This window comes from Perognathus longimembris, chromosome 2 (assembly GCF_023159225.1).
Source record: "Perognathus longimembris pacificus isolate PPM17 chromosome 2, ASM2315922v1, whole genome shotgun sequence".
Taxonomy (NCBI): domain Eukaryota; kingdom Metazoa; phylum Chordata; class Mammalia; order Rodentia; family Heteromyidae; genus Perognathus; species Perognathus longimembris.
In genome coordinates this window covers 34,844,497-34,869,098 of record NC_063162.1, presented here as the reverse complement: position 1 = coordinate 34,869,098, position 24,602 = coordinate 34,844,497, and the positions used below count along the sequence as shown (strand labels likewise).

Here is a 24,602-nt window from a genome sequence, read left to right as displayed (position 1 = left end):
TTGCAAACCATTATTAAAGAAATTGTAACTTTATGCAGATCATTTTATTAATATTTTTGTGAACTCTTGGAAATACTTACATCTGATATGAAATCATTCATTCTTCTTATTGGGCCCTATACTAATCTTTATTTTGTTTTGGTGAAAGTAAATTTTGAACTCAGGGCCTCAGGCTAGCCTGAATATAGTAAGAACAGCTGTACTTCTTAGTCATGGCTCGGGTCTTATCCTTTATTCTTTAACAGTGAGCTTGACTTTGGTGCTATTAGTTTCAATTCTGTAAACCAATTGATCATTGAATTCTGCTTCTTTTCTTTAAGGCAACAGATCGGGAGGGAGACCCAATAACCTACGCCATTGAAAATGGAGATCCCCAGAGAGTTTTTAATCTCTCAGAAACGTAAGTTTTGAAAAGTTCAAGGTGAAGTGATTTATAACCCTATTTTCTTCATTTTAATGTTTATGTAATATTCATAAGGAAATGGACTTATAATCAGAAACTTTTGGCTGTTTATAGTTTTATTTTACTTGTATTTTCCCCTATGAATGTTAATGAGAATTAGGAGGCTAATTCTGAAACCCAAAATCTTACCCAGGAGACTATTTATTTATTTATTTTTTTATTTTTTTATTTTTTTTTTTTGCCAGTCCTGGGCCTTGGACTCAGGGCCTGAGCACTGTCCCTGGCTTCTTCCCGCTCAAGGCTAGCACTCTGCCACTTGAGCCACAGCGCCGCTTCTGGCCATTTTCTGTATAAGCATTTTTACTAACTAAAATCCACTGAAGTGGAAACACTTCTTTTGCAGGCATAGCTTGTGATTAACTGAATGCCTTTAAAGTTGTCAACAACTTCTAATGACAAGGATAGTCCTACAGAAAGTAACTACTAAGTTACTTTCTAAGTACTAAGATGTATATTCAAAAAAAGAATTGTCTTAAGCAAGGTGTGTTATAGATGCACTTATGATTAAATGCTTATGATTAAATGAAGCTTTTTTTTTTTTTAACCAGTCATGAGGCTTGAACTCTGGGTCTGGGCATTGTCCCTGGGATCCTTCTGCTCAAGGTTAACTTGAGCCACAGCACAACTTCCTGCATTTCCTGTGATTGAACTGAAGATTACAGTCTCACAGACTTTCCAGCCACAGATAGCTTTGATCCAAGATCCTTAGATCTTAGTCTCCTAAATAGCTATGAAAAAATAAACTTGTATTCATGGAATTTATCCGAGTATGTGTTAAGTGCTTTCCATTTCCAGAATGAACATGAATATAACCATGAGTGGGAAGATAATGTATATTATTTATAAGAAATCACTCTGTGAGTGAAAAAAATTGTGACACTGCTGAGATATAATATTCTTTTCACTTAGAAATAGTCACAGATAATATAGATCTCTTTCTTCCAGGAATGAATTAAGCATCATTTTCTTTGTTTTTTATTTCCACTAGAAGATAGCAAATCATGGCAATTATCGTATTCAGTTTGGCAGTTTATTGTTATTGCTAAGAAACTTGATAGCTTTAAAAAGCCTTTTTCAATTTGCAACCTGAATCCTAGAATTATCCATCTTTAGTGTGAAAGTTCTGATTGCCTAGTTGGAAATAAAACCATCTAACATAGTTTTGTGTAGAACGCACACTCATTGTGACCTTGCATTTTTCTGTTTTACTGTTTATTTCTTTCTCCCACTAGTACAGGGATTCTAACCTTAGGGAAAGCCCTGGATAGAGAGAGCACAGACCGTTACATTCTCATCGTCACAGCTTCAGATGGCAGGCCAGATGGGGTGAGTATATGTTGTGCAACAAGGTTTTCAAACCCGTGTTCATGAAACTTTGACTCCTGTGGCCATACGCTCTAAAACTAATGTGCTATAGTTATGAAATAATCTGTCTTATCCTCAAACACTCATAATTATGAATGAATCTTTTTTTTACCTGGAACACTCATAATTAGAAGAAGTGCTTCTATCCCCCCACCAGGGTTCTTTTAATTGATACACCTATACTCTCTGTGAGCTCTGGTTTTAGAAACTTGACTTTACAGTTCAGGCAATTGCGATCAGCATTTGACTCCAATCTACCAGGACACCAAAACCTAAATTATTCTAACAAGCATTCTATTATGCCTCTTATCAGAGCAGAATTAGAAAATGTGTTCTGCTACGTTTAGGATGCTGAAAACTCCTTCACTTATTGTCACTTTTGCAGAAGCAGGGAATCATAGGTAAATTTATGAGAATAAATGTTCATGTATAAAGCAAACATTTAATTGATTGATAAGCTTGATGGTCATCAACATGATGACAATCATTAAAATTGAGACCCATGACTTCCATCCAGAAAGTATATCCTACATTCTTTGGATCCAAAAGTAACTGTTATAAATAAATATATTTATTTAGTCTTTCTTCAGTACTTAGTGGTTGATACTGTTTGGCTTGCTTCACAAGGCAGTGCACCTGCTGGTTGAGTACTCTCCATCAGTTAGCTTAGTCTGCAAAACACTACGATATATTATAAAAATAATTTAAATTATTTGTCTGTCTTCTTTGAACTATTATTTACAAAATGCATATCCAGATTCATAAGCATTGCAATATTTTAGCATGGGTAGTGTTTTGTTTTTGTCCATTCCTTTGTTTTCATTCTCCTTAGCTAAATGCATTAGTGCCAATCAGCACTGTTGTCTGAAAGCATTTCAAACCCAGGATAGACAAATAAGTTTCATTCTTTTCAAATAGTAACCATCTCCAGTTAACTTAAGTCACTTTGTTGATACACATGATAGCTTTGCTAGGAATGTATGAAAATGTGGACCTTCCCTTTACTTCAGGATGATTTATGAGAAAATATTGCTATTATAAGAACACAAGAGTGATACTTGTATCATTCAGTAATCTTTATCAAAATGAGAGAAAATAGAAAGAATTAATAAAGATTGGTAATTACAGATTTTCTATTATAAAATATTTGACATTTTCAGACATTAAATATTATACCAAATATAAGCTTTACAGTTTTAGTACAGTTTTAGAGATGATCAGGTCCCATTAAAGCCATTCACATGGTGGAATGATAAAGGAAAATAAAGACTAAGATGAATTTATGCATGCATAATATCCTCTGTTCTTATAGGGCCTATGGTACAAATGTCAACAGTTGTGAGATTAGTGAGATTCCTAAAGAGAAATAATGAAGAGACTAACAAAATTTTTGATTAAGAAATAATGCAGGAAGAAAATTGTAAGGAAAATACAAAATATTTAGCATACATTAAGGGCCATAATCAGAGTGAATTGAAGAAGAGATATTTAGGTTAAGCGTTGTTAAAGAGGGGCTGGGGATATAGCCTAGTGGCAAGAGTGCCTGCCTCGGATACACGAGGCCCTAGGTTCGATTCCCCAGCACCACATATACAGAAAACGGCCAGAAGCGGCGCTGTGGCTCAAGTGGCAGAGTGCTAGCCTTGAGCGGGAAGAAGCCAGGGACAGTGCTCAGGCCCTGAGTCCAAGGCCCAGGACTGGCCAAAAAAAGAGTTGTTAAAGAATAAACATGACACATAATGTGTAATTGTGAGCTATTCCATATGGTAAGTTAGAAATTGATGTAGTTATATTAGCTAGGACATTTAAAGTCTGCCTTTGGAAAGAAAATTTCTTATATAAGGGAACAATGGAAAATAAATAGCATAGTTAGATTTCTGGCATAATCACAATCAACTGACTGTGGTATTGCCATTGTGTTTTTTGTAAATTTTAATATGCACATTTATTTTGAAGTACTGAATATATATGAATTCACCAATTTTTTAAAAAATAAAAATGTTCATTTATGCAGGGGATAGTTCAGACAGCATAGTATCCATCTTTTTTCAGTGTTATGTTTTAGGTGAAATAGATTTGGGTGAACACTTCATAAATCAATTACTTTTGAGGAGTTATATTTTATTTTCAGAGCTTAAAGAAAGTTTGAATATATAAATAAATGTATATACACATTTATATATGTATATATACATATATGCATATATGTACATATGTACATATGCATATGTGTGCATATATGTACATATGTACATGTATGCATATATGTATATATACATATATAAATGTGTATATGTATATATATATTTAATTTGACACAACATGTGCTTTATCTTTTTATAAGTGTCCTGTAACATTCTTTAAATCTGACTAGTCCATGAAGGATGTAGGAATTTAAAAGGTATTTTAGTTGAAAATTCTAGGTAACATACACAAAAGTGCACAAACATACACATATGGATATGATTTATTTGTTAACTAATCATACAATTAACCTTAATAAGAATGTCTATTAGTAAGTAGAAGTCCAGTCCAATAGCATAATTAAGCAGAGTATGCATATCTTATATAGAATGAAATTTAAGAGAATTGTGGGAAAATGTCAGGTTGTGAAGTTTCAGGAGGCTTTCTCTTGTCTAGAAAACAATTGCACTAGAAGTCCCTTACATTCAATTAGTACTTTCTGGACTCTATTGAAGCCTTGTAAATTCTAGGTGAAGCCTTGGATAGTACAGTATACTTCACTCAAATTCAGGAAACAATTTCTGGTCTGAGGACCATAGCATCTGCATATTCCTTATATCAGCCACAGGAGATAGAGCTTCCCATACACTTCTGGGACAACCTATATACTGCTTTCAAGTGACCAAGAAGAAGTCTGTTCTCCAGAGGTTGAGTGAATTGCTTTTGTCACTAAGTACTGCTCTGATGACAGAGGTAGAGACAGAGGGAATATCCAAAGTACTTTTACTTCTGTTATTAAAATTTTCTCCATCTGACTAAAATTATTTCCATTGAATTATATAGGCCAATACCAGCTGGCAGAAGAGACACATTACTGTATTCTTAGCTACCCTAGAGAAAGAGATGAAGTGAACAGTGGATTGAGGCCAGTCCAAGCAAATTTAGTGATAAGTCTCCCATCTCAATCAACAAACTTGGCATTGTTGGTATGTGTACACTGATGATTCCAGCCGCTTTCAATTGCTATGTAGGAGATTTGAGAATTCAAGTTGACCCCTTCAGAGAAAAATGTTAAAATGCTAAATAGTCAAAAAAGCAAGTTTATAAAGGGGAATAATTATACTCACCACACATGTGTTGGAAAAGCAGTAGGCTCACAAAAGACATGAGATGATTATTTACACCATAGACTGATATTAAGTAATGACACAACCCTCTACCAACAACCAAAGATAAAACTAGAGCCAGGCAATAGTGGAATATATCTGTAATGTCAAAACTCCAAGATTGAAGCAGGAGGAACACAAGTTTGAAGCCAGTTAGTCTGTGATATTACCAATATTTATTATCATTACTAGTAATAATAGTAGTAGTAGTAACAACAGTGGCAGTAGTAGTGGTAGAAGTTGTACTAGCCAGTGGTATTATTAGTAGAAATAATAATAATGCAAATCAGGGGAAAGATAAAAATCTTATCTTAAAAGTAATCACACCTATTTTAAATCTAATTTCCCACAAAGGAAAACAAAATTAGGAAACTAATTGGACCAAAAATCTCCTTAAAATGATCTGGTGGTAGACTTTCTAAAAGATGTAGAGAAACCACAGAGAGACAGACAGACTGACAGACAGACATAAACTTATACACACACATCCATGAATATATACACATATATTCATATACATATAATTTTTAACAAATGAGTAAGTAAACCTAAAAAGTTAAGGAAAGGTATTTTCAATAAAACTTCTTAATGGACCTCAAGAAAAAAATATGATGTTGAAAATATTACTGACATTCAAAAAATATAAGTCACTCATATATCAATTTGAGGTTGATGAGAGAATCAGTATCCATGGAGATATGCTACAGACATGATTAAATCTAACAGACAAATGGAATACAATGCCTAAAGAAAAATGAATATACTTCAACCACATTAGGGATGGTACAATGAATCTAAGGATGTGCCCCATAAATACACATGACTATAGGCCAGAAGTATGCAATTAGTTGATTATTCAGGTGATACCCATGCAAGTACTCTTCAGACATCTTAAGAAATATGTAAGAAAGACATTATTCTATGTGTTTTATTATTTCTGGCAGAAATATTGATTCTTCTTGGGTGTTGTTAAAATTATTCAGACATGGAGGAATATGCCCAAGTGGTTCATAAATATCAGTCCCATTTAGCACAGCATGCTATGCTTTTTATTTAATTCTTAATTTATTTAGTGTTACATTTCTGCTGTACAATATGCATTAAAATCATAGTACTGAATGGTGCATATAAAATATATGCAAATATGCAAGCACACACCTCCATGATGTACACAATGTGAATTTAAAAGGATGGAGTGAGGAAAAAAATAACAAAACTAACTCATCCAGATGTACAAATATATAGATGGGCAAAAAAGGGGTTGGATAGTTAGAAGAACAGCCAGCAAATTCCAGTGTGGCCAGTCTTAAAATTTGGCTCCAGGCTGTCAATTTTAATGCCTTGTTTACCCTTGGACAAGTTGGGAAACAATGTAAGTATGAAAAACATTTTATTTTAACTGTTTTCAACTCTGACACAACTTGAAACCAGTAGCAGTTTAAAGAAACATTTTTAGTTATAAAGGCAATGTAGTTTCCTTGGAGAACATTTGGAAACATATAAGCACCATAAAATGAATATGAATTCAATCCAGTCAGGACATGTTTGAATTTCTTTATGTGTATAAATTATATGTATATATACTTACACACATGCATATGTATGTACATAAGCATGTACAAGCTATTATATACATATATGCACCTTTTCAATTAAATGACTTCATGGAAAATATGCAAGCAGAAAAATGTGTATACCATAATCATGTAATTTGGTAGTAAACTAACCTATTCATCCCAAGTGCAACCTTCTAATTATTTTTCATGATAGTATGACCTCCTTCCTTACTTCTAAAACTATGTAAATATTATACCTACTACTGAAATGCATGTAGACTTCTGTGTTTGACCTCTTTCACATAACCTTACATGCATGAAATCCATTAGTTTCATTACTTTTGCCAGTATTGTATTCATTCTTATTAGTTTATGTTATTTCATTGAATACATAAGATGTTATAGAAATAATCGATATCAACAGGCATTTGTGTTGCTTACAAATTTTTGTTATACAGTTCTATCCAGATGTTTGTATAAAAATCTTCAATCTAATTCTTATTAAACTTTACTTATTTATAAATCATTAAGGATAGTTTTACAAAATTTCAGTAGATTAGATATATGTACATATTAAACAAGACACCATTGCTCTGACCCAGCAATTCCACTCTTGTGAATTTATACAATGGAATGCCAACAAGGCCACACTAAAAGTTTCATTACAAACATATTCATTTCATTACCATAGGCAAAATATGGAATAAAACCAGATGTCCGTGAATGGATGAATGGATCAAGAAAAATATGGAGTATATATAGGCAATAGAATTTTACGCTCCCATCAGAAAGAATGATTTTGTACCACTCATAGGAAATAAAAAGATGGGAAAAAATCATAATAAATAGAAGTAAGACAGATCCAAAGAAACATAGATTGCATGGATTGCTTTACACGAAAACTAGAATGGGCCTATAAATCTACAAGTTAAGCACATTGGATGATAAAGGGGAAAAAATGCAATGGTGCATGATCAGTTATAAAGGTCTCTAGGCATTCATACAGAATGAGACCAAAGGACTATATGCATCTGATCATATAAAATAATACTTATTGAAATAAACTCGAGGAATGAAAACAATAAATTTTTGTTTTATTTTTCTTTGTTGCTGTTTTTGTTTATTTTCTTCTCATCTTGGTTGTCTGTCTCTGTCTCTCTCTCCTTTCCTCCCTCTCTCCCTCCCTCCCCCCACCTTTCTTTCTCCTCCCCCCAAGTAGTTTCATAGTGCTAGGAATTGAATGAAACTGTAATTTTCAAACAGAATCTGGACGACTATCTCAGAGTGTCATTTTGCTTTTCCCCTCCTTTGTTTCATCTACATATTATTAATATTTACTATTATAATCTACTAGGTTTTTTTCTATGTATATTTTCTCATTCTTTTTTTGCTGTCTGCCCTACTTCTGACAGAACTGGGCAAAAGCTTAGAACTATTCTCAGGTTTTGACTAAAGAGGAGAATCTTCAATTTGAATCAAATATGGAGCCGTATCTGAATTCTGCCCAAGTCATTGGCTTACATAATATTTTCTGTCACAGAAGACCAGAAACTTATATTTTAGTCATATAGATGGTAGACTTGCAGTTTTACCATCCCCAGAGTTGTATATTCATAAAAGCACTAATTTTATGACCAGTATACATAACTAAAATTATTGATTTAAATGTGAACCGTATACACTACCAATATTTTCAGAGAGCATTAACTTGCCAAATAATACATATTTATATACTGTGATGATTTATTCTATATTTTTATTTATTTATTTGTTCATTCTTTCATTCACTCATGTATTTAAATACTAAGTATTTAGAATAGATATGGGATGCTTTTCCAACCTGGAAAATTAAGAATGACCACTTCATTGAAGTCAAAATAAAAATAGCTCCTCTTAAATTTAATAATTTTTTTGTCATTTTCTTCAAGACTTCCACTGCTACAGTGAATGTGGTGGTGACAGATGTCAATGACAATGCTCCAGTGTTTGATCCATATCTACCTAGAAATTTATCTGTGGTGGAGGAGGAAGCCAATGCCTTTGTGGGTCAAGTAAGGGTAAGTGAAATAACTATGTGTACCTTATGGCTGTGGAGTCAAATTGCATTAGTAGCTAGCAAGTAGATTTTAAATTTTGAGTTAATTTTTGTTTTCCTTTGAAAAATTCCCATATGTCTGAGATCCTTTTTTGAAAACTTACTGTAGTAAGGCTTTCTTTTCTCCTCGTTCTCAAATTTAAAATGAAATGGTAAACATAATTTATTTGGGTTTTTTAAATTTGCAATATAAACCTTAGAAATTATAATTTGATGCATTTTAACTGTCTCACGTATTAGGTAATATCATGTCATTTTTTTTAAAAATAAAACTTGACAATTCTGAAGGGAATGTGGCTTAGTGGTAGAGTGCTTGCCTAGCATGCACAAAGCCCTGGGTTTGATTCTTCAGCACCACATAAACAGAAAAAGCTGGAAGTGGTACTGTGGCATAAGAGGTAGAGTGCTAGCTTTGAGCAAAAAGAAGCCAGGGACAGTGCACAAGGCCCTGAATCCAAGCACCAGGACTGGCAAAAAAAAAAAACAAAACAAAACAAACAAACAAACAAAACTTGACAATCCTGAGAGCATGAACTTGAGAGGAACCCATACAGAGCAGGCTGCATTCCCTGTTTCTGGAGATTTAGAGATGTGTTTTTAGATGCAATTTTGGTGCATCACAATGTTCTTCTGTTGCTAACTAATGATAACTAAATAATCCATTAATTTCGCTTAATGACTCCTTTTCCCCTTGTAAAATTTAAATGTAATTGTCATCAAAAACCGTTAAAACTCAGATATATATGTTTAGTTATTCTAATGAATTTGAGTTATCAGTTTGTGCTTACTTCCTAATGTTATTTGAAAATCAGTATTTCAATATTTTTGAACTAATAATAGGACAGATTTTTAAACTTCTCTTAAAGTAATATGCTTATAATTAATATTAATCAATACTGCTGAAACATTATTTATAAATTACCCATAACTCAAATGTTTTACCCAATATAATGAAAAATAAACATCCAATAATTATTTAATGAAGATCTTAGTGTTCACAAAGTATAGTGTACATCAATGTGAACTACTATCCTAATAAGAGTTAAAAGATGTTTGTGGAATAAGATCTAATTATCATGTTTACAATATAACCTATTAGAAGAATCAAAATTCTATGCTAATATAAACCACTGAAAGGACTGAGAGACATTACAATTGACTGAGGGGATGAGGGTCAAGGATCACAAGTCTAACAAGCCACCTTCATTTCTTTTTAACCTGTTAGTAACATCCTAGGGAGGGAAATAAGTGCAAATAAAGTATCAGAGAAAAATGAGGGAACATAAGACAGGCTACAGATGAAGAGGCTTTTTGAGAACACTAAATCCGTAGTCTGACAATAAGTAGTCCTAGAAAGTTGAATTTACTTAACCTGAAACATAATTGCATTGTGCAATCTTCATGCTAATCTTAACTTGAAAGTAGTGGCAGTGTTTCGTTTCTAAATTTTAATAGATCTTAAAATTCAGAAAGTGGGAGAAAAATAAGGGAAGATGGTAACAAGTATGACAAGAAATCTACTCACTACATTACATATGTAACTGTAACCCCTTTGTATATCACCTTGACAATAAAATTAAATTAAAAATGGGGAAAACATTAGTAAATGAAATGGGAAAATGATCCAAGGAGAGACTTCTCAGAAGAGGTAAGAATGACAAAGAAATACATGAAGAAATGTTCATCATCTTTGGCCATAAATGAAAGGCAAATCAAAACAACTCTGAGAGTCCTTCTCACAGCAGTTAGATTGGTCCACATTGTGAATTAAAACAACAACAAATGTGGTATAGATGTGAGGACAAAGGAACCCTATTGCACTTTTGGTGGGAATGCAAACTACTACAACCACTCTGGGCAGTAGTCTGACAGTTCCTCAAGAAATTAAACATAGACCTTCCCTATCACCCAGCCATACCACTCCTGGGTATCTACCCTGAACATCATAAGCCAGGATACCATAAAGACTCTTGCAGTTGCATGTTCATCCATGTTCATCACTGCACTGTTCACAATAGGCACATTATGGAAACAGCCCAGATGTCCTGCAATATATGGGTGGATCCAAAATTTGTAGTACCTATACACAATGGAATTTTACACAACCCTAGGAAAGGATAGTATTATGTCATTTAGAGGGAAATTGATGTACCTAGAACAAATCATGTTAAGTGAAGCAAGCTAAGCTCAGAGAAACAAATGATGCATGTTTTCTCTCCTGTGTGATAGCTCAATCTAAATACACGAGGACATGATAAATTATACAGGACTGTAGGCATTTACACACAGTGAGACCAAAGGAGGATACTCTTAGGAGAAGAATAGAAAGGCACGGTATCTATATGCCTCTGACCACACAAAATATTACTTATCAAAATGAATGATAGGCAATGGAAATGAGATTTTATTTCCTTGTTGATGTTTTTGTTTTCTTCCTTTTTGTCTTGTTTGTGCATTTATATGTCTTTGGGAAGACAAGGGGAGGCACGAAAATTGAAATAAATGCAGCAGTGATACTCATGAGATGCTATATTGAAATTGAACTATAAAACTAGTGAGTGGAAATTGGAGGGAAAAAGTGGAAGAGAGCAAGGGAAGGAGTGATTTGACTGAAAACAAATGTGGACTTAAATATACTTATGTAACTGTGACCCCTTTGTATATCACCTTTCTCATAACGATATGAAATTTAAACAATTATAAATGGCAATGTTTAGGAAAGCACTTGGTGATGTCACTTACAAAAGAAATAGATATTTTCTTCAAATTTACAATTTAACATGAAACAAAATAACCCAGAACCCCAGTAATCTGCCTCTGAATGATGTAGTTGGTTGCTGTCTCACTGTGTAGTGTTCTGCAATGAAATGTAGGTGAGGAATTTTGTGTGGTTTTTTTTTGTACCTCAGTGTAACATTTGATGAAACCTAAAATTAAATGTTTTATTTTAAGGAAGCCATAGAGAGGGGTTTTATGGGTTCTTTTTTGATTCATACAATATAATGCAAAGACTGAAACCAAATCAGGTAAAGACGATGAAATTTGAAAAACTACTAATGTCAATTTCAACGATGCTATCTAAAACAAATATGTACAATGAAGACATATTTGTGACTATTTTGAAACTTTGCCTTTATGTATATTTATTTAGCCTTTCATAAATGAATCTGTAACCAGTATTGTACTTACTATAGATATTTACAGCCTACTCTTTCATCAGATTTAGTGTTAGTACAAGAACAAGTTCACATATATGGATTCAGATGTCTATGTGTGTTACATATGTGTATCCCAGATACACAATGATTGATAATTATTTATTTATGAATGTTGCCTTCCTTGAAATAACTTCATCACACTACTTTGGATGAGTTTTTCTTTCTTAGCACTCTACTACCTGGCTTATTTACTTTACATGTGTATGCATGCCTGGTTCTTTCGGTTAATTTATATTTTTTAAAAATTTAATTTATTTATTAATTGAAAAAAAAATTTTGACAAGGTGTTGTGCAAAAAGGGTACAGTTACATAGTAGGGCAGTGTGTACATTTCTTGTGATATCTTACGCCCTGTTTTTCTTTCCCTTCTCTAGGTCAGGTAGACATATATACAATATACAATATATCAAGAACATATACAGTAGCCTCGTGGCCAAGCCCAAGAAAATTTGCCTAGGGCTTTAAATGTAATGTTGATATTAGATAATATGTCGACAGTAGTCTCATACGAACATACATAGCTTTTAAGCTATTGTATTCCACTGAGAGGACAATTTTTGAGTAAGTTGAGTAGTTGTTTGGTTTTAGTTACATACTGTTGGGTCGATGCCCCAATCCTGTCGGAAATACCATTTGACAAGCAGTTTTTGGTTTCACAGACTTGGTCTCTACTGTCTCTCCATCTCCCTTTCTTAGCAGTCACATATCAGGGAGATCATGCCCATTTGTTTTCTGTGTTGTGGGCTTGTCTCGCTCAACATTATTTGTTCGAGTTCTGACCATTTCCCTGCGAATAACAATATTTCACCATTCCTAATCGCTATGTAGTATTTCATTGTGTATAGGTACCATATTTTTTGGATCCATTCATCTGTGGAGGGGCATCTGGGTTGTTTCCATATTTTGGCTATTGTGAATTGTGCAGCAATAAACATGGAAGTACAAATGTCTTTTTGATATCTTGGGACTTGCTGATTAGGATAGATGCCTAGGAGTGGTATGGCTGGGTCATAGGGTAAGTCTATATTGAGCTTTTTGAGAAACCTCCATACTGTTCTCCAAAGTGGTTGTACTAATTTGCACTCCCACCAACAATGGAGAAGAGTTCCTCTTTCCCCGCACCCCCTCCAGCATTTGTTGTTGCCTGAGTTCAAAGTATAGGCCATTCTAACTGGGGTGAGGTGGTATCTCAGGGTTGTTTTTATTTGCATTTCCTTTACTACTAGGGATGTTGAACATTTCCTCATATGTTTCTTTGCCATTTTTTATTTCTTCTCTTGTGAAGTCTCTCTTTAGCTCCTTTGCCCATTTCCTAATTGGTTTATTGGGCTTGGAGGGGCTTAGTTTTTTTTTAGTTCTCTGTAGATGACAGATATTAGGCCTTTGTCTGTTGCTGTGCTGGTAAATATCCTTTCCCATATGGTTGGCTGCCTTTCTGTTTTGGTGGCTATGTCCTTAGCTGTGCAGAAACTTTTTAATTTGTAGTAGTCCCATTTGTCGAGTCTCTCCCCTATTTGTTGTGCTCCTGGGACTACATTCAGGAAGTTCCTTCCTGTGCCTGTAAGTTCTAGCGTCTTTCCTACTCTGTCCTTCAGTAGTTTCAAGGATTCAGGTCTGATATTGAGGTTCTTGATCCATTTTGAGTTGATCTTGGAGCATGGTGATAGGCTTGAGTCTACTTTGAGTTTTCTGCATTTGGCTACCCAGTTCTCCCAGCACCAATAGTTGAAGAGGCTATGTTCATTACTTTGTATGTTTTTAGCTCCTTTGTCGAATATCAGCTGATTATAAGAGTGCGGTTTTATTTCTGGATCTTCAATTCTAATCCATTGGTCTTCAGATCTGTTTTTATAACAATACAGACTGTTTTTGTTATGATGGCCCTGTAGTAGAGCTTGAAGTCTGGTATTGTGATACCTCCTGCATTGCTTTTTTTGCCTAGAATTGCTTTGGCTATTCTAGGTCTTTTGCTGTACCATATGAATTTATGGATTGCTTTCTCTATTTCAGTGAAGAATGTGACTGGGATTTTGATAGGCATTGCATTGAATTTGTATAACAATTTGGGCAATATGGCCATTTTCACTATATTGATTCTGCCTACCCATGAGCATGGGAGGTCTTTCCATCTCCTTGTGTCTTCTTTGGTTTCCCTTATTAGATTTTTATAGTTTTCATTAAATAGGTCCGTCATGTCCTTGGTTAAGTTGATCCCTAGGTACTTTATTCTTTTTTTTTTGGCTACTGTAAATGGAATTGTTTCCATAATTTCCTTTTCTGTTTGTATATTGCTGGTGTACAGAAAAGCTGCTGACTTTTGTGGATTGATTTTGTATCCTGCTACTTTGCCAAAATGGTTTATTAGGTGTAGGAGTTTGGGGACTGAGTTTTTTGGGTCCTTCAGATTTAAGATCATGTCATCTGTGAATAAGGATAATTTGATTTCTTCCTTGCCGATGATCCTTTGATGTCTTCCTCTTGCCTTATTGCTATGGCTAGGGATTCCAGCACTATGTTGAAAAGAAGTGGGGAGAGTGGGCATCCTTGTCTTGTTCCTGAGTTTAGGGGGAATGATTTAAGTTTCTCTCCATTTAATATGATGTTAGCAGTTGGTCTGTTGTATATGGCTTTTATTGTTTTGAAGAATGATCCATCTATTCCTGTTCTCTCCAAAGCTTTTAATAAGTATGGATGTTGTATTTTGTCAAAGGCTTTTTGGGCATCGACTGAGATAACAATGTGATTCTTGATTTTAGTTCTGTTTATGTGGTGAATTACGTTGATTGATTTAAGGATGTTGAACCATCCTTGTGACTGTGGGATGAAACCTACTTGGTCATGATGTATAATTTTCTTGATCAGTTTCTGGATCCTGTTAGCTAATATTTTATTGAGGAGCTTTGCGTATGTGTTCATTAGTGATATTGGTCTGTGTAGTTCTCTTTTTTTGTTGGGTCTTTGCCAGGTTTGGGAATGAGTATGATATTAGCTTCATAGAATGAGTTTGGGATTTCTCCTTCTGTTTCTATTTCGCAGAAGAGTTTGAGGAGTATTGGTATTAGCTCCTCACTAAAGGTTTTGTAGAGTTCGTTGGTGAATCCATCAGGGCCTGGGCTTTTCTTTGTTGGGAGGTTCTTGATTACCTCCTGTATCTCGCTGTAAGTTATTGGTTTATTTAGTTGATTTATTTCTTCTTGATTCAGTTTGGGCAGTTTTTACTTCTCTAAGAATTAATCCATTTCTGTAAAATTATTGTTTTTTACTGAGTAGAGGTTCTGGAAATAGCTCCTTATGATTGTTTGAATATCGTGTGTACTTGTTGTAATTTTTCCGGTGGAGTCCCTGATTTTACGTATATGAGTCTCTTCTCTTCTTTTTTTTGTAAGTCTTGCGAGGGGTCTGTCAACTTTATTTATTTTCTCAAAGAACCAGCTTTTCGTCTTATTTATTTATTGAATGGTCTTTCTATTTTCATTCAGATTTATCTCTTCTTTAATCTTTGTGATCTCTCTCCTCCTAGTCATTTTACATTTGGTCATTTCTTGTTTCTCCAGTTGTTTTAGTTGCATCGTGAGGTTATTCACCTGCTCGGCTTCCATTCTTTTAATGTGAGTGCTGAGGTCAATGATCTTGCCCCTCAGTACTGCCTTAGCTGTGTCCCATAGGTTTCTTTGTGATGTGTTTTCATTGTCATTGTGGCTTATGAATTCGTTGATTTCATCTTTAATTTGGTCTGTGGCCCAAGCGTTGGATAACAGTGTGGGGTTTAGCCTCCAAGAATGTGTATAGCCTCTGTGGTAACCATTGTTATTGAGGGTTACCTTTAATCCACTGTGATCAGATATAATACATGGGATGACGTCAATACTTTTGTATTTGCTGAGGTTCTTTGTGTGGGCTATGACATGGTCTATTTTGGAGTATGATCCATGGGCTGCTGAGAAGAAGGTGTATTGGGTCTCTGTAGGGTGGAAGATTCTGTATAGATCTGTCAGATCCATTTGGGATATGGTGTTACTTAGGTCCTCAGCTCCCTTGCTGATCCTCTGGGTGTTGCATCTGTCTCTTGGAGAGAGTGGGGCATTAAAGTCTCCCACTATGACTGTGTTTGCGTCTATCTTGTTCTGTAATTCTGTGAGAAATTGCTTGACATATGTATGGCCTCTTTTGTTCAGTGAGTATACATTTATCACCGTGATGTCTTGATTCTGGAATTTTCTTGTATTAAAATGTAGTGTCCTTCTTTGTCGTTTTGAGTTGATTTTAATGAAAAGTCCAGCTTGTCTGACATCAGGTTGGCTACACCTACCTTTTTGGTAGGTGCATTTGCTTGGAAGATCTTGCTCCACCCTTTCATTCGGAGCCTGTTTTTGTCCCTTGTTTTTGTTTGCAGATCCATTCTGCCAGTTTGTTCCTCTTTATAGGAGAGTTTATACCATTTATATTCAAAGAGATCAAGGATAAGAGTGTTTTTTCTCCTTCCATTTTCTCATTGGGCTGTTTTGTCCTCTTTTTTTTTTTCTTGTCTTTAGTGAGCTGCTCTTTTTCTTGGGCTCTGGCTGTTGTAGTTTCTTTCTGTTTCTGTCTGTACGTCCTTTACAATCTCTGTTGGGTGGGATTCCCCTCTTAGAATTCGCTGTAGGGCTGGTTTTTTATTCACATACTCCTTTAGCTCCTCTTTGGTGTGGAAAGATCTGTTTTTCCCTTCAAATGTGAACTCCAATTACGCTGGATATTTAATCCTAGGTTGCATATTGTTGAGCTGTAGAACTTGGATGGTGTTCTTCCACTCACTTTGCGCTTGGTAGGTTTGTGTGGAAAGGTCTGCTGTTATTCAGATACTCTTCCCATTGTAGAAAATTTCTTTCTTCACTTTGGCTGCATTCAGAATTTGCTCTTTAATCTTGAGGTCTGTAGTCTTGAATATTATGTGCCTTGGGGTGGCTTTTCTGGGGTCTGGCCTGCCAGGTGTTCTATAAGCTTCAGTTACCTGGATGGGGTCCCTTGTGAGATTGGGGATGTTTTCTGCAATAACTTTATTGACAATATGATGAAGCCCTCTGCTCTGGTATTTGGCTCCTTCTTCTATTCCAACTATGCGCAGATTATATCTCTTGTCATTGTCCATTAGTTCCTGGATTAGTCTGCCCTGAAGCTTCACCATTTCTTGGAGTGTGGTAATTTTCTTGTTGTTGTCGGCTGCTTCATCGTCCAAGAGAGAGAGTCTGGATTCCATATGGTCAATTCTTTGTGCTGTGGGTTCAATTGCGGAGTTTATGGATGTCAGAGAGCTATTTATGGTTGTCAGATCAGCTCTGATAGTGGAAATTTCTTCCTTTAAAGAGTTGTATTTTAAATCTACTTTTTAATGCATTTCACTTCTTAGGATGTTAAGGTCTTCTTTAACGGAGGTTTGCATTGCAACCATTTTTGCTTCCATTTCTTTCTTGGCTTCCTGGATGTCCTTCAAGACTTCCACTCTAAACTCCTGGAATTGTTTTCTGATTTTTGTTTCTGATGCTTTCCATCATTTCTGTTAACATGGCCTCATTTGCTTTTTTATTCTCCATCTCCTCTTCAGTCGTGCTGCTTTTTGAGCTGGCAAGTTGGCTTGCCCTTTGATGAACTGTGTTATATTTCTTGTGATTTGCGCATCTGGAGATCTTTGAATAGCTTCCCTGGTTTGGTTTTGTGCTGGTTCCCGCTGGTCCATCAGTGGGAGCTTTGTGCCCTGGTGTCCTGGCTCTGGGTTTGGGTTTGGCTGTTGAACCTTGCTTCCCAATGGGTGAGCGTGATCTTCTTGGTTGTTGCTGAGGTGGTCACTCTCCCTGCACTTGGGGGCCGGTAGGTTCTGTGTCTTTCTCTGTGGGACAGTGTCTTGCCGCTGTGCTGTGCTGACCCTAGTGTGCCCCTGTTGGGGGTTTGCTGGTTGCTAATTCAGCATGGTGTGGAGGCTTATCTCTTCTTTGGTTCTTTCTTCCACTCTGTATCTTGGTCAGAGGAGCTCACCTCTCAGGCAGTTCGCCTTCCTATGTGGACTGCTCCAGGGATGGTGTTGTTGAGGGGCAGCCCACCCACTTATGAAAAATGCAGCAAACTGAGTGGGCACGTTCTGATGGAGAGCTCTGCCCTCCTGTGTAGGTGCACCTACCAGAGCGGGCGCTGCTGCTCTGGCCCCACCCACCTGAGCGGGGTACACCTACAAGAGCGGGTGCTGTCGCCGGGGGCCCCACCCACCTGTGCGCTGTGTGCCCACTACAACGGGCGCTGCTGCTGTGGCCCTGTCCACCTGAGTGGGGTACGCCTACCAGAGCGAGCCCCAGGTTGTTGGGTTGTGCTTGCGCCCTCCCACGAGTCCGCTGTGGGGGGCGGTATGTGTGGGGCCCAGTGGGATCAACTGTCCAGGCGCGAGTTAGCACCCTCAGACTGCGCCTTTGCTGCGAGGAGGGGGGCATGATCAGGCCCAGGTGACCCTGCTGTGCTGGTATTGCCCACCAGTGCCTGTGATTTTAGTTGTAAAAGTCCGTGAGGTCCAGGCGCCTCGGGTGGGGCTTGCACTGCCGGCCGTCCCCCAGCCCCTGTTGGGAAGGGGGCAGGGCCGGTTATCCCAGTTCAGGCTCCTGGGCGGCCTTGGGGCTGTTCCGCCCTTCCCCTGCTAAACTCCTGTGACTTCCCAGAGCCTGATGGGAGCTTCCTGCCTGATTTGGGGGTTCTTTGTTCCCTTGGGGTGGGGAGGGGGAGGGAATGAGATCTAGATTCTTTGTAAGGTTTGGGTCTCTGATAGCTGGTCTCCCATTGGGGGAGGGGGTAATGGGGGACTCACTGGTCCTGGATTGTGTGTGAGTCCCGCGCTGCCGTTGGTCCTTCGAGGGTGGAGTGCTGTGGTCTGGCAAAAGGTCGTGGTGGCAACCCCAGCTCTCCCCTTCTGCACTGCTGGGTTCCCCAGCCTCTTACATCTGTCCCCAGTGTGGACCCGAACTTCCCGTCACCGCCATTGCCATGTGTCTTGGTCTGCACTCTTCCTGGTGTCCATGGAGTCCCCCTGTCTGGACTCTGTGCTCCCGGAAGTCGGAAGTCGGTCTGCCGATTGCCGGGTCCCTTTCCCAGCCTGGCCCTGTTCGGGCCAGGGTCGGCTGGTGGGGGGAGGGTGCCCCATAGATTCTCTGGCTCTGTGTAGGTTTTCAGCTCTTCTTTTTTGCTCCTTTTTGTTTTTCTGCGTTCCTCCACTGTTTCTCGCTGCTGGTTTTGCTGGGTTCTTGATGGGGTGTTGGGTGCTGGAGTTCCTAGCTTGCTATTCAGTTGGAGCGAGTCAGGGTGCCTCCCTACTGTGGCGGCGCCATCTTCCTCCCCCCCCCCATTCTAATTCATACTTTTGAAAACTTATTTTCAAGTAGTTGTACAAAGGAGTTGCCATTCAACAAAGCCCTTTATGAAGACAGTGTATTTTGATCGATGATACCTCTTTCATCATTCTCCCACCCCCTTCTCTCAATTTCCTTAATTTTATAGAACATGCATTGAATCTTATGATGGTATTTTCATCATCCCCCTTCATTTACCTAAACTTTCCCCTTGATCACACCCACCCTTTCAAGTATCCTGTTCTTTTTGTTTGTTTGTATGTTTTTTGTTTTCTTGTTTTTGTTAAATTTTTATTGTCAAACTGAGGTACAGAGAGGATACACGTTCATACATTAGGCATTGGATACATTTCTTGTACTGTTTGTTACCTCCTCCCTCATTCCCCTTTCCCTTTCCCCCCCATGAGTCGTTCAGTTCATTTATACCAAACAGTTTTGCAAGTTTGCTTTTGTAGTTATTTGTCTTTTTATAACCCTGCGTCTCTCGATTTTGGTATTCCCTTTCTATTTCCTAGTTCTAATACCAGTATACATGTATTCCAATGTACTCAGATAAGATAAACAGATAGTGCTGGTAGTGCACAGATAGTGCACGAGGATCATCAATAATAGAAGCTACAGTTTCACATTGCATGTTGAAAGTAATTACAACAGTGATATGACAGTCGTTTTCATAGCATGGACTTCATTTCACTTAGCATCATCTTAAGTGTTCATAAGGGCAATTGGGCTCTTGGGATCCCCTGCTGTGACTAACCTAAACCTGTGCTAATTATTCCCTATACAGGAGACCATAAAGTCCATATTTCTTTGGGTCTGGCTCACTTTACTTAGTATAATTTTTTCCAAGTCCTTCCATTTCCTTATGAGTGGGGCAATGTCATTGTTTCTGATAGAGGCATAAAATTCCATTGTGTATATGTACCACATTTTCCTGATCCATTCATCTACTGAGTGGCATCTGGGTTGGTTCCAAATTCTAGCTATGACAAATTGTGATGTGATGAACATTGTTGTGCTGGTGGCTTTAGTGTGTTCTTGTTTGTGTTCTTTTGAGTAGGTGCCCAAAAGTGGGGCTCCTGGGTCATACGAAAGGATGGACAAATAGGACTGCAGAGCTTCTGCAAGGCAAAGGACATAGCTCGCAAGATAAACAGAAAGCTCACAGATTGGGAAAAGATCTTTACCGGCCATACAATGGACAAAGGCCTCATATCTGAAATATACGCAGAACTAAAAAAAATTACATTCCTCCAAAACAAAACCACAAAGAACCAATAGCCCTCTAAACAAGTGGGCTAAAGACTTAAAAAGAGACTTCTCTGATGAGGAAAAGAGAATGGCCGAGAGACATGAAAAAGTGCTCTACATCACTGGCCATAAAAAAATGCAAATCAAAACAACATTGAGATTCCATCTCACCCCAGTAAGAATGTCCTATATCAAGAAAACTAACATTAACAAATGTTGGAGGGGATGTGGCCAAAAGGGAACCCTACTTCATTGTTGGTGGGAATGTAAACTGGTTCAGCCACTCTGGAAAGCAGTATGGAGATTCCTCAGAAGTATCCTGTTCTTGATGTTGGTTTAGTTGGACTGTAAGTTAGACCTTCTAAGAAATTACACTGAGTTCTCCTCTGAATCCACCATAGTTTAGTCAATACATTTATGTGCATTTGGATACTATCCCAATTGTTTACTAATACTTTTTATAAATTAATTCCTGGTTCCACATATGAGTGAAAACATGCATCCTTTGTTTCTCTCGGCTTGAATTACTTCACTTAATCTTGTATCTATGTCCTTCCATTTCTTTGCAAATGATGCTGTATCATTATTTTTAATGCATGAGTAAAATGTCCATATATATGTATGTATATAGATAGATATATATACATATATAATCACATTTTCTTGATCTGTTTTTCCACTGAAGAGTATCTAGTATCTAGACTGATCACATACTTTGGCTATGGACAAGAGTGCTTCACTGAAAATAGCAGTGCAGGTAAATAGTTTATATCCTAGTTTATAATCTTTTGGATAATGGTCCAAGAGTACAACTGCTATATCACTGAGTAGTTCCATATTCAGTTTTTTGAGGAACTTCACTGATTTCCAGAGCAGTTCACCACGTTTACATTTTTGACCAAAAATGTAAACTTTGTCAGCATCTGCTATTGTTTGCATTCTGTTTTTTTTTTGATTTGCATTTTATCACCATATAGTTTTTGCATTTTTCCATGTGTCTGTTGGCATTTTTACTTCTTCAGAGAAGTATAGACTCATTTTCCTATTTATTAATTGTGTTGTTGATTCTTTGAAGGTTTCATTTTTTAAGCATTTTGTGTATTGTACATATTAGACATTTGTCAGATGTATATAGTTGGCAAAGATCTCCCATTGTGTAAGCTGTCGTTTTAGTTTGTACATTATTCTTTGCTGTGAAGAAACTTTTCAGTTTCATATAATACCATTTGACAATTCTTTCTGTGATTTTTGTACTTCTGATTCTTTATTCAGAAAGATTCTTCCTATGCAAAGGAGCCCTCCTGTTTCTCCCATTATTTCTTATAATTGTTTCATGGTTTCAGGTCTTACCTTGAGGTTTTTCACTCATTTTGAATTGTTTCCATACATTTTGATTTTGAAATATTTTCTGAATTGCTCTTCTGGAACAGTTCCTTTTGGGAAACCTGGTCATTGTGCAGCCCACAGTTTTAATTACATTGAGAAGCTGATGGCTCCCTGCTCCCTCTGCTGCTTTAAACATCCACCTCAAATAGACCTTTACCTGTTAAACAACCCCACTGAGTACCCTACCAGCCTCTCACTTCCAGTATGTTATAACTGATCTCTTATTTTTACCTTTCCCAAAAGTTCCTGGACCTAAATTCTGTACCTCAATTAATCAACCTCCAAACTAGATTCAGTGGTTGCCTCTTTTCTCCTTCTCTCTCCATGTTTATTCAATCACCAGTACTTATTGTTAGATTTTTAAAGTAGGTAGCCAGTAAAGGAAAACACCACATGGTATTCAGGCAGGAGGAAAAGTTTATTACCTAACTGCTGGCCTGTGGCCAAGATGATGCATGGCCTAAGAGAAGGGGAAAAAAAGTGCTGACCCTCACTTGGTCCTGCTGTCTCTAGGGCGGGGGCAGGTGGTGTGGCCAGGTGGATTAGGATGTGACCTCAGGGAAAGGGTAGGTAACTGCCTCCAAGTATTCTGGTTACCCAGGCCACTGGGTGGAGACTTAACTAGGTGGGGGCATCTGCATGGAGCCCTCTGGGCAGACCTTACACTTCTCACTTTGAGGTAGTAACTTGTGCTTAACCTCAGTTGGGCTCTCATTATTTTTCATTTGAACTATGGATACATTTTTAGATGATTACTATTACACTGGAGTTTGATGGTATGGTGACGTCTGATGCCTTGCAGTTTTTATTTGTTCCAATGTGGCAGTGTTGCATACCAGATACCAAGGTGAATGTCGAACCCACAAAAATGGTCACCAGCACTCAACCAATCCAACTAGGAGTTTTTACTTAGCTGTGTACAGCATCTGTTTGCCACCACTGAGAAGGTGACAAACAGCACTGGGGAAAATAGGGCTGGATGTTTTAAAGGCAAGAATCACATGGACCATTTGCAGGTGGCCATGGGGTAAGAATCACATTTACCACATGTAGGTGATCTGGCAGGTTAGGCAAAGCAAGGAAGCAGAATTACTGTTAGTGATTACAATTCCAGTAAACCCCAGCAATCAAAGCAATAATTTCAGTAAATTCCAGGAAACAAGGCAAAGCAAAACAATTCCTGGTGCTAGGTGTGACTACTTACCTTGAGCATTCTCTTCCTAGAAACTGAATGGTCTTCTTCATTCCCTTCTTTTGCCTAGGTTCAACTGTTTTGGGCTCTTGTTATTCATCTTATTTTTCCCTTCCCCAAGCCCACTACTTTGTCTAAGCCTGCTGTTTCTAGGGACTCAAAGAAGGGGGTTCCCCTACACATTTCACTTAGTTTCCACAGCAGCAAAAATAATATCTCCCACAAACGGTTCACCTAAGAGGCATATTCCTCATGTAGAAAGCAAGATATACCTTCCATCTCATTATTACTTTGATATCTTCACTTTTACTCATTCTACCCTCCTTATAATTACTCACTTTTCTCCTTAGATTCTCCTATAATAGCTAAACTTAATTGTAAACTTGAGTGGATTTAGAAGGGAATAAGAGAATAATAAAACACTCTTCTTTGTGGTCCAAGAAGTTGTTTCCTGACAGATTTACTAAGGACAAGAGATCCACCTTGAATAGTGGTGACACCATCCTATAGGCTGGCAGCTGTGTTTGAATAAGTGAGGAAAAGAATGTTAGTGAAGATTCTCTTTCTCTCTCTCTCTCTCTCTCTCTCTCTCTCTCTGTTCTCTATTTTCTAACAAAATGAGATGAGCTCCTTTATTATGCCAACATAGACAGAATTCTCTGTAAACAGATTCTCTCCAGTATTTGTCACAGTGAGGAAAAATCTAATATTTGGCCTATGTCTTCATACCTCAACCTCTGCTCATTACCCAGTTGTCTCATTTTTGTCCATTTCATATTTAGAAAACTCTCCCTTTAAAATTCCTGACAAATACGATTTCTTCCAAAGAACATTTTCTGATCTTTTATATCCTAACTCACCCCAATGTTAGGGTTTTTTTTTTAAGTAGGTAGCCAGTAAAGGAGAATGCCACGTGGTATTCAGGCAGGAGAGAAAGTTTATTACCGAACTGCTGGCCTGTGGCCAAGATGATCCATGGCCGGAGAGAAGGGAGAGAGCGAGAGACCCCCCCCATCCAGCCCTGCCTTATATCTAGGGCAGGGGCAAGGGGTGTGGCCAGGTGGATTAGGATGTGACCTCAGGGAAAGGGGAGGTAACTGCCTCCAGGTCTGCAGGTTACCCAGGTAACTGGGTGGAGACTTAATGAGGTGGGGGCATCTGCATGTAGCCCTCAGGGAGAGGACTTTACATTCCAGCCTTTTAATAGTTATGAAAAAGGGCGAAGACTCTCTCAGGCTGCTTCCTTCTGGCAAGGGGCATTGGCATTAGGGGTAAAAGGCAGAAATGTGGCCCCTCCCGGAGAAGGCATGCAGCAGGGTCCCCTGGTGGTAGATGCCAGTTCTTGAATGAAGCCTGGAAGAAGCC

The 24,602-nt window shown here is 37.6% G+C and overlaps 1 protein-coding gene across 15 annotated transcripts in view; it reads left to right on the top strand.

Moving 5' to 3' along the window:
• Pcdh15 (protocadherin related 15) overlaps positions 1-24,602 on the top strand; it is a 443,526-nt gene that overhangs the window by 266,360 nt on the left and 152,564 nt on the right. For 14 of the 15 annotated variants that reach the window (XM_048338795.1, XM_048338794.1, XM_048338792.1 and 11 more), the window contains 3 exons: positions 321-400; positions 1,696-1,789; positions 8,663-8,791. In XM_048338795.1, coding sequence (XP_048194752.1) covers positions 321-400; positions 1,696-1,789; positions 8,663-8,791 — 303 coding nt within the window. The remainder of the gene's footprint in view (positions 1-320; positions 401-1,695; positions 1,790-8,662; positions 8,792-24,602) is intronic. The other variant, XM_048338791.1, reaches the window with a different exon arrangement.